This window comes from Buceros rhinoceros, unplaced genomic scaffold (assembly GCF_000710305.1).
Source record: "Buceros rhinoceros silvestris isolate BGI_N320 unplaced genomic scaffold, ASM71030v1 scaffold11696, whole genome shotgun sequence".
NCBI classification, from domain to species: domain Eukaryota; kingdom Metazoa; phylum Chordata; class Aves; order Bucerotiformes; family Bucerotidae; genus Buceros; species Buceros rhinoceros.
The window spans coordinates 6199-17225 of NW_010415825.1; the positions used below are offsets into that span (position 1 = coordinate 6199).

Genomic DNA, 11027 nt, shown 5'->3' on the forward strand with positions numbered 1-11027 from the left:
AAAGATTTGAATATTCACTGTGTCACTGTTTTACCCCTGAAGCTGAAGTAGCGTGATGAGTCACTTGATCAGCTCATGTCACATTCTGGCTTTGACCACAAACTGCATGGGGTCAGGCAGAGAGTTCCCAAATACAAGTCAGACCTGGACCCATATGGTTTTCAAGGCGTTCATCATGTCTCTTGCATTCAGATGCAACCCCGGAAGCCCAAGTTGCTGAAGAGGAGAGAATAAGACAGTGTCACCACTTGGTTCACCTTGAGAAGCAAGTGGTGATAGTCTATTAGTGCTGCATGGCCCCCACCTTTCTGCCTCTAGTCCTTGGAAATGAGAGGCCTGGCAGAAACATCCCAGCTGCCGTTTCTTGAGTTACCTCTCTGCCTACACCTCAGGAAAGCGGAGGAGCTGCCTCATGCCCCTGCCTCTCCCGTGGGAGCATCTTGTTGGGACCTCAGCTGTGTTTGTAGTACTCTGGAGAACATCCACACTTCAGCATTTGGATTTGGGTCTAGGCACTTCTGGCAAAACTAACGACATCTCATGTGCAACTTCTACGTGGCACAAGTTCAATGTATGTAATGTCATGCATTCATTATGTGGCTGATAGAGCATTGCTGCGCCGTAGCACCCTTGTGCACTGCAAGCCTTCACATAGTAGTCCCCAGAGTGAAGTCCTGCCTAGATCAGAAACTCTTTGCTAGTATCAGTGACTATCTTGCTCCTCTGCAGTATGCCCCTAGGTTCTGTCCGTACTGTTTTTATCCCCTGACTGTAGAATTTGTTGTGATTTTATAGTTTGGACATTGATTACTTGTTGAAATGAATATTCAGTGTTGGTCCAGCCTTTTCACTTTATTTTGCTTCTGATTCCTGATCATGAGATTTCTGCTTGCTTTTGCTTTTCAGGTCTGCAGCTGTCTCCAACTCGACCTTGTGCCTTCATGCCTGCTCTTGTCATACTGTTGATGCATTTATTGCTCTCTGTCTGCTTTAAGCTCCGGTGCTTTAGTCTGTGCCTTTTTTTTCCCTCATCCTAAAGATATCTCCTGTCACTTCACTTTCTTTTGCCAGCTTCCATCTCCTTTTCATCTCTAGTTTCTGGAGCAGGTGGTTTATTTTTGCTGACTCTGTTTCCTCTCGTCTCTACATAATTTCTTAATCTCCTGCAACCTGGCTCCAGTCCTTTTGAATTATTTTGACCTCGGCTGAGACACCTTCTTCAGGTTCTTCCAGCTGAACGTAAACTTCCTATGCTTCCATGATTGTTGTCCTGCTTATCATTCTGCTTCCTATACTTACCCTGGTGCTTTACCCTTACTCTGTCTGTTTTGTTATTTCTTGGCATTTGCCCTTCTTTCTGACTGCTTCTCGACATCAGGAAGCCTTTCTTTGTCCTCATTTTTTCATTCCTCTCTAAGCTTCCCCTAAGTCCATCAGTTCCTCCTGATGTTGTGTGAACATCGTCTTCTGCTTTATTTGTTTGAATGTTTCCTGCCATCGTCAACATTTCCCATACTGAAACTGATTCCCTTTTCTCATACAAACTGCCACCATCAGGCTCTGCTGCTCCTTAGCTGCAGAGAATTCACCTGGTTACAAACTTCCTCTTTTTTAGATGGCCCCTCCTTGCTCCTGGGCTGTTTCTGTGCCTCCTCAGGCCAGCACATCTCTGCCTGGGGAAGTGTCAGCATGTGTTTCCAGTGTTGAGTGAGTGCTCTCAGTCTTTGTTGCCTGCAGCACAAGAAGGAGGGAAGCAATGAAGAGCATGTGTGGGAGGTTTCAGCCATTCCCTGCGGGTAGATGGTGTACCTCACTCTCCTAAGGGCTCTCTGCTGGCATTGCTTACTGACTCTCAGCTTTTCCCTAAGCTACACAAAGCCGTGGCAGCAGTCCTGTGCATCTCCTCTGAGGCCTTAATACATCAGCTCCAGGCTGCATCTCTCCTGTCAGCTGGTAGATAAACATTATGCATTGAAATCCATCTCCTCCCTGGGAATGTGAAAAACTTGAGTGTTGGGGCCATTTTTCTCTGCACCTCCCACGTGGAGCAATTTTTCTCAGTGCTACACGCCAGCCCTGGCAGGAGCTGTGTGATTTGGTTCCAATACTTCGTGCATCACTAGAGTTTGGCAAAGCAAGCAGCACTAACTGGGCACCAGTGCACAACGGGCTGGGACAGGCACTGTGTGCTGCCTGACTTTCAAAGAAGAGGTGTGATGCCACAGAAGTGGGTGATTTACCCTGCACTGGGATTGTTATGAACTGAGGATCTGGAGGGCTGGCTGACCTGCTGTAGAAGTAGAGTATGGCCATCATTTGTATATCTCTTCCTTATCTGTGAACCTGCCACAGAAGCTATGAATTGTCACACCACTGTGTTAGCGTCTCTGTAGAGCATAAGGATACTACATTTGAGCCTTCAGCTCCATTGTGCTGTATTTTTCCTTGTGGATGTAGGCTATGAAAAAAGCAAATATCTGCTGCCAACACCTGTACTTAGAAACACTGAGGAATATTGCACCCTGGCACCTGAAACAGATGGACGTTTTACTTTTCTGTATGTGGGAAGAATGATAAAATGTGGTAGCTCCCTCTTCAAGCAATGCCAAGGCATATGATGCTCATATTTTTGTCTTTCAGCTGAGGTGGAAGGGTTGCAGGTCACTGTGCCTGAGAAGAAGAAGGTGGCCATGTTGTTTCAGCCTGCTCTGCTTCGCTGCCATTTTTCTACTTCCTCCACCCAACCAGCTGTAGTACAGTGGAGGTTTAAATCTTACTGCCAGGACCGGATGGGAGAAGCTTTGGGTATGGTGACTTCTGGTTTACAAACAATGAGCAAGAGGAACCTGGACTGGGATCCCTACTTGGACTGCGTGGACAGCAGGAGGACAGTCCGTGTCGTGGCCTCCAAACAAGGATCTGCCGTCACTATAGGGGACTTCTATAAGGAGAGAGATATCAGCATTGTCCATGGTAACTCTACTACCTCAGTGATGCTTGGTGGGGGTTGGAACAAACCCATACCGATTTGGGTGACTGGAGGCTGGCAGTAATTGGTCAGTTAACTCCCTTAGAAAAGGCCGTGGGAAGGGGGCTGTTGTATGTCAGACATTTAGGATTCAGCTAACCAACCCTAGACCGAAAGGTCATTGCCTTTGGTGCTTCCCTTCATTGACTCCATGTAGGTCTCCTAACCCTGATACAGGATTCTTTTCCCTTTGATGAAATGGAAGGTTTTTATTCGTGGCTTCTGCAACTAACAGAGCAATAGCCCTAGATATAGATTTTCCTTAACAAAGGGGTGCCAGCAAGAGAGGTGCGAATTCTATCTCTGTGGGTTAGTTTTTTCTCCTTGCAAACTCCACTGATTTTTTCCCTCGTTCTGAAATACTAAAATTACTGCACCCCTCATGTTTGCTCAACACTGAACTTCACCAGCTTACCCTGTCATGAACCTAAGCCTACAACGGTCATGGGCAGTGTGAAAGGAAGAGGTTTCCATGGGGTGAAGTCAAATTGGGTGGAGATGGAGGGTAGCAGGGTCCTTAAACATTTAGTCTGAAAGGCTGCGTGAGAAACCTTGTCTCTCAAAAGTACAAGGCTTGTGCTTGACTTGGAGACCACCTTGCCAAAAGTGAAGGCTCCTTGGTGTAGAGAACATGTGATCAGCCTCAGCAAGTGGGAGTGTTTTTCCTTTGTCTCATGTAACTGCTTTGGCAGATGATGAAGTGCTGTAGAGGAGACATTGTCTAACCCCTTCTTGCACAGAATGACTACTTTTGGGACCCCAGGCATTAGGTAATAGGCAGGAGAGAGGATGACATTAGTTACCCCATCTGCTCCTCACCCTCGCAGAGTGAGCTGCTGCTGCAGTATACCTGTCTTCCCAATTACAGCCACGGAGGCATGAACCTGTTGTTTTTCCCTGAACACTGTGACAATTCTGGATAAGGTTAACCCTTCTTCTTAGTAGGAAAGTGAAATGTATTTGGGACAAGGAGACGGACCAGTGGTTTCAACACTCCACTCTTCCTATAGGTGTTGGATGGAAAGCCTGACTTTTCTTTTTTGCCTCTCAGATGCAGACCTTCAAATTGGGAAGTTGATGTGGGGAGACAGCGGGCTCTATTACTGCCTTATTATCACACCGGATGATGTGGAGGGCAAGAATGAAGAATCAGTGGAGCTGCTTGTGCTTGGTAAGTCCTCTTGCCAGATTGCTTTATCAGCAGATAGCTGATGTATCTTTCCTTCTGCTCTCTCGCTCTCCCTACGTATCTGTGCACCATATTACTATGGCTGTAAGATCTATGTAAAACAGTCCCCGCAGTACCTTCGCCATTGCCTTGCACCTTGAGCAGTCATTCGCACCTAGGCAAAGTGGGTGGCAAATGCTACCAAACCAGAATAGTAGTGTTTACACCCACTCTGCTCACACGTTACACAAGCGTAAATGACTACAGAAAGTGCAGGGCTGTGGAAAGTCAGAACCCTTGTTTTTAAGGCATGAAACAATAAACTTGCAGCAAAGTGAACACTTGAGACAGAGTCACAGAGTCTTTTAAAAATAGACACCCAGAAGACATCAAAATGCTTTCTGCAGTCTTTTAACATTGCCTTTTTCCCACTCTTCTGACCTGTGAGGATGTTGAGAAGCACCATGTGTATCTGCCTGAGTGTGTCAGTTTGGAAGATTTTTCTGTCTGCCTAATTATACGTGCCAAGTTAGAGGTGCAGTTTCACAGCCACCCTACTCAGGTTTAAGCTGGTGCTGCCACTGAAAGGACCTGTCCTCACTGTGGTATGCATGCTTGGCTCTGTTTCTGTTAAGCTCCTTGAGCAGTGTGGTGAGCAGGATCAGTTCCTTTCCTATTTGCAGCATTAGCTTTCAGTGATGGCTTCCACAGTTCAGCTCGCTGCAGAGGTCAAAAAAGCAGCCACCCCAGCTAGGGGAGAAAAGCAGAGTGGAATGGGCCTTTCATGGACGTGTGTTGACACTGCCTTGAGCCAGTTGTTGTACTTCACCTCTAGACTGCCCCAGAAGAATAACTCGTTTTTCCTAATGTACGTTAAAACTTGATAACGTCAGTGTTGGTCTGGACAGCATGGTTGCATGGTTCTTGGGTGTACAGATTCTGTACATCCTGTAAAGGAAATGGTAAAAAGCTTGTGTTTATAGTGTGTAGGTGATACCGAGAGGCATGCGATAGAACTTGATTGTCAAATGCCCTTGCTCTCAAGGCTAAGGTGAGAGTTTAGTTGGTATATATATTTGGAGCTGTAGGTCTCATCACAAAGTAAACCAGATTGAATGGGTGAGTGACTATAACAGTGCCATCACCTCCCCTTACTCCCTCAGATGTCAGTCAAGCAATGGACAACTGGGGAATGGGTCCCTCCCAAAAACAGTATCATATTCCTGTCTAATCCACAGTATGACTTTGTATCATATACTAGTTCATAACAGGCCCAAGACTGATCTGTGTTCAGGTGAGGTTTTCTCTGCCAGGTGGCAGTTGCAGCTGTTAATGTAGCCTCTCCAGAGAAGCTCTCTGTGGCTTCATGGATTTTGTCCCTTCTTCATGTTCTTGTCCAGGATTTAGTGTCGTCTTATGTGTGTCTACAGCTGTGCTCAGACACCAGTGATGAAGCAGTGCCATGGTAACAAGAAGAATCTGTTTTGCAGTGTGTACAGAAGATTATGTGGGGGTAAAACAAAGAAGTCCCCTCCTCTGAAGCTGTCTTGATGATGTCCCCAGCTCCCTTTCATTGTGGTTATGTTGGGAGAAAACATGTAGCTTAGGCTGTGTTCTTGACCACATCTGCTTTTCTGTTCACTACAGCCTATGGGTCTGACCTTCCACTTTGTGTAGCACTCTGCTAAGTTTGGCAGCAGCATGAAAACATACTTGTCGTGGGCATACTTTGTTCTGCCTCATGCTGTTTGGTGCAGCTTGAGTGTACTTCTTTTCCTGGGTAGCATGTATGGAGGCAACATTCCAACTTTCGGAGCGATTCCAGGTTACCTACCTATCTCCCTCCCTCCCTCCCTTCCTCCCTTCACCCTTTTCTCCTCTTCCCCTTCCCACCTTATATCTTTTGCAGCCTTAGCTGATATTTTTTCTTCCTTTTCTGTTACTTCTCCCCATTGATGGCTAAAAGAGGAAGCAGCCAGTGAAGAAAATGCCCTTTCTTAATATTCTGATATTGTCTGGGATGTTTTTAATTCCATTCCACTGCTTGGAGGGAGACAGTGAGTACAGATGTAGATTGGAGTGATTTCACAGTCCTAGGAGACGTGGTAAAAGGGTTTTGTTTGCTGTTTGTTGCTCTTTGGGTTGAACCCAGATTCCCTGTTAGATCGGCTGGAGCAGTGAAGGGATAGCGTATGTGAGAGACACTATGATTCCCACAGCATATTGCTATTTGTTCCTTGCTGACAATGGTCCTTCAAATTTACGTTGCTTAATTTGGGGGTGATGCATGATTTAAGCATAGATGAGAGTTTGAATAGAGCAGTTCTACCCACTTGTTATATGTGGGGGAAGACAGAAAAGTCAGAACAGAAAAGGAAATAGGAAAGTATCCCTTCTAGTGGTTTCGTACTAATGCCAAAGATGAAAGGTGTCTTTAGGATAGAGAAAGATGCTGCTGGACAGGGCAGTTTAATATCAAGTGGAAACCTTGAAAAGTATGAGAGGCAAAAATGGTAGACACCTAATAGCTGATACTTGCTTAGCTAAAATCGGAGGATCCTGCTTTTATACAGTGAATTGCACCATTAAAAATTGGTCAAGAGCTGCTTTATCACAAATTCAAGCAAAATCCAAGCCCTGAGTCAATTACAGTATTCCTTTTTCCATAGGGAGGCAATCACAGAGACTTCTGGTGAAGTCTCAAGTAGCCAGTCAGCCTGGGTCTTGATAGGATTGCATGTTGAGTTTTGTCACCTGGATGTGTCACACTGGCACACAAAGTGGCTGGACAACTCTAGGTGACATCAGAGAATCCCATGTGTTGTCTCCATTTCAGGCCTATTTCAGAAAAGCATATAAGCATTTATTTATATCCATTTGTGCTCAGCAAAGCGGATAGGATTTATAAAGCATACCTGATGTTAAGCATGTGCTTCTGTGCTTTGCTGAAAAGACCGTTCAGTAGGGTTTGCTTGGTCAGGGACTTTAACCCTCTCTAATAGGGCAGGCAAGGAAAGGAGGATAGTAACCTCTGTGCCTTAGAAACACAGGAGATTGGCTGGTGGTGAACCTCCTGTAGAGTAAGGAAAGAATTTAAATTAAGAAATATTATACTCTTTTATTAAATATTTGTGTTTTGGTGGCATTTGGAATCTCTGTATGGGGTCTAGTATGCTGGAAACTGTATGAACTCTGTTTCTGCTGCAGCAGGACTAGACTAGTACAGAGCATAGCAGTTCTGCAACAGGAGTCAAGTGATGCTCTCTGCACCGCTGTATTTTACTGGAAATGTAGAACCCTTTGCCGACATTACAGCTGGGCTAGTGAATCCATTTGAAACTTAATACATTTTATTTTTTAGAAATAATGTGATTGAATTAAGAAGGCTGAATACTAAATTTAAGGAAGTCTACATTTCTGTCTTAGTAGATAGCAGCTGAGTATCCCATTTCTTGAAACAGAGACAGTGCTATTAGTCAGATTGTTATTCATAGCACCTGCGGACTGCTTTTTATGTGAGAATGGCAGTGGGCTTCAGTGAAGTCATTCATTGCAGCCTTTTGTGTAAGGGAACCCCCAGTGTACCCGTACAGTGGATGCAGTATGCCTGGAGTAACCTTCAGAATCAGAAGTACAGGGCAGTGTCAGCAAGATACCCCACCCTACCTTCTTGTGACCCAGCTCACATCAGGAAGCGGCCTAGCTTAATTGCATGGGATTGCATATAACCCAGCAAGCTTTTACGGGGGTCAGGATATACTAATGAGGTGCAGGGTCCCGTGAAAGCAGCTATACTGCTCCCTTCCCGGGCTGGTACAGCTGTAGAGCCATGGCTGTAGATACAGCTAGGCACAGCTGGCTGCCCTGAAACATGTAGGTCTGCGCAAACTTGGCAGTGTTTGCGTTATGAGATTGTACATAGCTAAGACATGCTTCACAAAACAGTGGCTTCATTACCAAGGATGTGTCAAGTTCCAAGACAAGGCAGGAAAGTGATCCGTTAATCCCAGTTGTTGGTTTGATACTTTGGTTAGGGATCCATGTGCTTTGCTAGACAGCTGTTGCCTGCTTTTCCCCTACCCAATTCAACAGCTAATAAATTATATATTAGAGAAATATTATTTTATAATTAATCTTCTAGAAGCTTCAGCTTCTACTGTTGTTATGCATTAAATAACAACACTTAGCACTTGAATTTTTCGTCAATTTTCAAAGCACTTGATATTGGTAAACTCACATCTTTGGTAGTTTGTATTACCGGCCTGTATCGATACAGGCTAAACCCAAAATTTATCAAGTCTAACACCCATAGGTAGGAAAGAATGAAGATCTATATACACACAGCATATTGCACAGTAATTAATGTACTAATAGAGACGTGTTGGCGTTCAGAGAGGATAAGGCTCTACGGGGACATGTGTGTATGGCATGCAATGCTAATAAGACGGTTCTTACTCAGCAAAGTGACTCAATAGCTGGTATAAATATAGCCAGATTTGGAGCCTCTTGTGTGCCAGGAGAGACTGTATTATAAAAGCTGATGTGGTTTCAGTGGCGGAAAAGTTCTTGGCAAAATTTTTCCTTACAAGACGATGGTTTTAGGATTTTGTTCTGTTTCACTGAAAAGCTGCTAGTAGCATCCGAGCCAGGACTTGGTCACAGCAGTTGGCAGAGATGTCAGTGCTATTGGCCATATGTTGGGGATGAGAGGGCCAGATCTCAGCCAGAGAGGTGTCCATACGCCACTTCACTGGGAGGGCTCTCTGACCTTGAGCTGCACCTTTGTGACCAAAGGCAGGTAGTGCCAGCAGGTGAAAGGATTGTCACAGGAGCACTCCACATAGAAGTCCAAGAAAGGAGTTGATGTCAGGAGGGCCACTGGTGTCCTCCCACTCCCGAAGTGCTCCTGCTGTCCTTGCTAGGCACTGCTGCCCTGACAGACCACTGTGCTCCTGCCTTTGTAATCTGGATCCAATCCCCCCTGTCCTAGGCCAGCCTACTCCTACTTACTGATTTCACACTGTTTAGAAGTGCTACTTGTTGCCAAGGTTATTTACCCCTCTTTTCCTCCTTATTTGCCAGCCTGCTGCTCACAAAGGAGGCTGGTGTGATTAAAAGACTTGTGTTACTAAGGTAACCATGGCAACAGCCTCCTTGGAGGTCTTTGTTGCCTGCTAAAACTTTGATCTCCAAGATGGGGCTGCTGCTGTTTCTCCCTCCAATTGAAGAGAAGGATGGAAAGAAAGGATAAAGTTTACTCTGAGCAGAGGGAGCATGGAGGAACTCATTGCAGAACCATGCTCTCACAATAAATCTCACAGCAGCTTCCTTGGAAAAGTATCTAAATTACAGTGACCACACTTCCTCTGCTGTGCTTTCCAGCCTCCCCAAAGGGCGGTGTCCCATGACAGGAGTCTCTTGGTTTGGCACAGCTTGGCAAATTTTTCTTCCACTGAGGAAGACGTAAGTCCCTCTGTGGCTGCTGCATCCTGTGGTCTCACTGCTGCAGGTAGGGCTCTGGAGACAACCCTCAACAGGAAAACCAATTCAACAGTTATTCCCATATTTACCCAATATTTATTGCATTTAAGCAACTGCCAGTGTTTACCATGTTTCTGTATTTACCCAGTTGCTATGTTCCTGCCTGCATCTGCACCTACTTTGTTCAGATCATTTGTTTTCAGCTGCACCACTTACCCTAATTATTTTTGTGTCTCTTCTCTGCAGACTCTAATTGTCTGCTTGACTCCAGGTTCTCCCTGATGTGCTGTAATTTGCACTCTCACTCTGTCACCTGCTTGCCTCCTGTGTATTAACTCCTGTCCTCCCTCACCTCTTCTGTACCTCTGCATCTTCTGGAGCTGCTCTGCACCCCCTCAGAGCTTTTCCTTTCCCATTCCTTCTCCTGCCCTGCCATGCTGCGCTCTGCCAGTCCAGACTGGGGGCTCATAGGCTCTTTCACACTTTGAGGCTGGCCAGGGCCTGAGGCATGTGGGGTGCCTGGTGAGAGGTCACTGGAGGCAGGTAAAGCCTCACAGCAACATGGTGAGAATAGAGACAGAAGCATGCCCCAGATCTGTGCTGGAATGGGGACAAGCTTCTAGCTCCAGCAGAGCTGTCCGGGACAGCGTTGGTAAACGGGGCCATTGTCTATTCCCTCGGTCCCCCTGGCACGTCTGCTGGAGCTCATCGGTGGGAGTTTGCCAGAGGGACATGTAGCCCTTGCGTCTGAGGGCACAGAGCTGCGTCTTGGCAGCTGTGCCCAGCCACATCTTGGAGACTCTGCTGTCGGTCCTCTTTCTCAGGCGGGCAGAGCTGCTATGCAGAGGTGGTGTGGCCAAATGGTCTCTTGGCAGGAGCTTTTACTGAATTGTTTTCTCCACACCAATTGCTATCTAGCCCCGGCCCTTCACCTTAAAATTTGCTTTAAAAAAAAGAGACAAGTGCGGTGAGCTTAATGCCCGTGGAAGGAAGGAGCAGCCTGGGCCTTAGCGAGCTGGGAGGGCTTTGGCCATGGGCGCTGTAGCTGCCTCCTGGCTGGCGCTTCGGCCCCGGGTCCAAACGGAGGCCTGCTGACTGAAACCATGCCCTCTCTGCCGCAGCTTCGCGACCCACTGTGGTGCCACCCGGGGCTCCTCTCCAGCTGGCGTTGGAGGCACGCCCGTGCTGGGTGGTAGAGGGCAGGCAGGCAAGAGTCAGCGGTGGTCCTTGCTCCCGAGAGCCAGCCTGTCGCCGTGCCCGCCGGCTGGCCGGGTGCTTTTGCTCCACTGGTTGCTTGCGGCGGCAGGAGGAAAGTCGCTTTCAATGAGGGACAGTGGCAGGGAGCCTCCC

The 11027-nt window shown here is 46.7% G+C and overlaps 1 protein-coding gene across 1 annotated transcript in view; it reads left to right on the plus strand.

Annotated features, from left to right (window-relative positions):
* The window catches only part of ILDR2 (immunoglobulin-like domain containing receptor 2), a 32468-nt gene that overhangs the window by 4653 nt on the left and 16788 nt on the right, over positions 1 to 11027 (plus strand). The window contains exons 2-3 of the mRNA XM_010137555.1: positions 2641 to 2973; positions 4080 to 4199. Of these exons, the coding sequence (XP_010135857.1) occupies positions 2641 to 2973; positions 4080 to 4199 (453 nt within the window). The remainder of the gene's footprint in view (positions 1 to 2640; positions 2974 to 4079; positions 4200 to 11027) is intronic.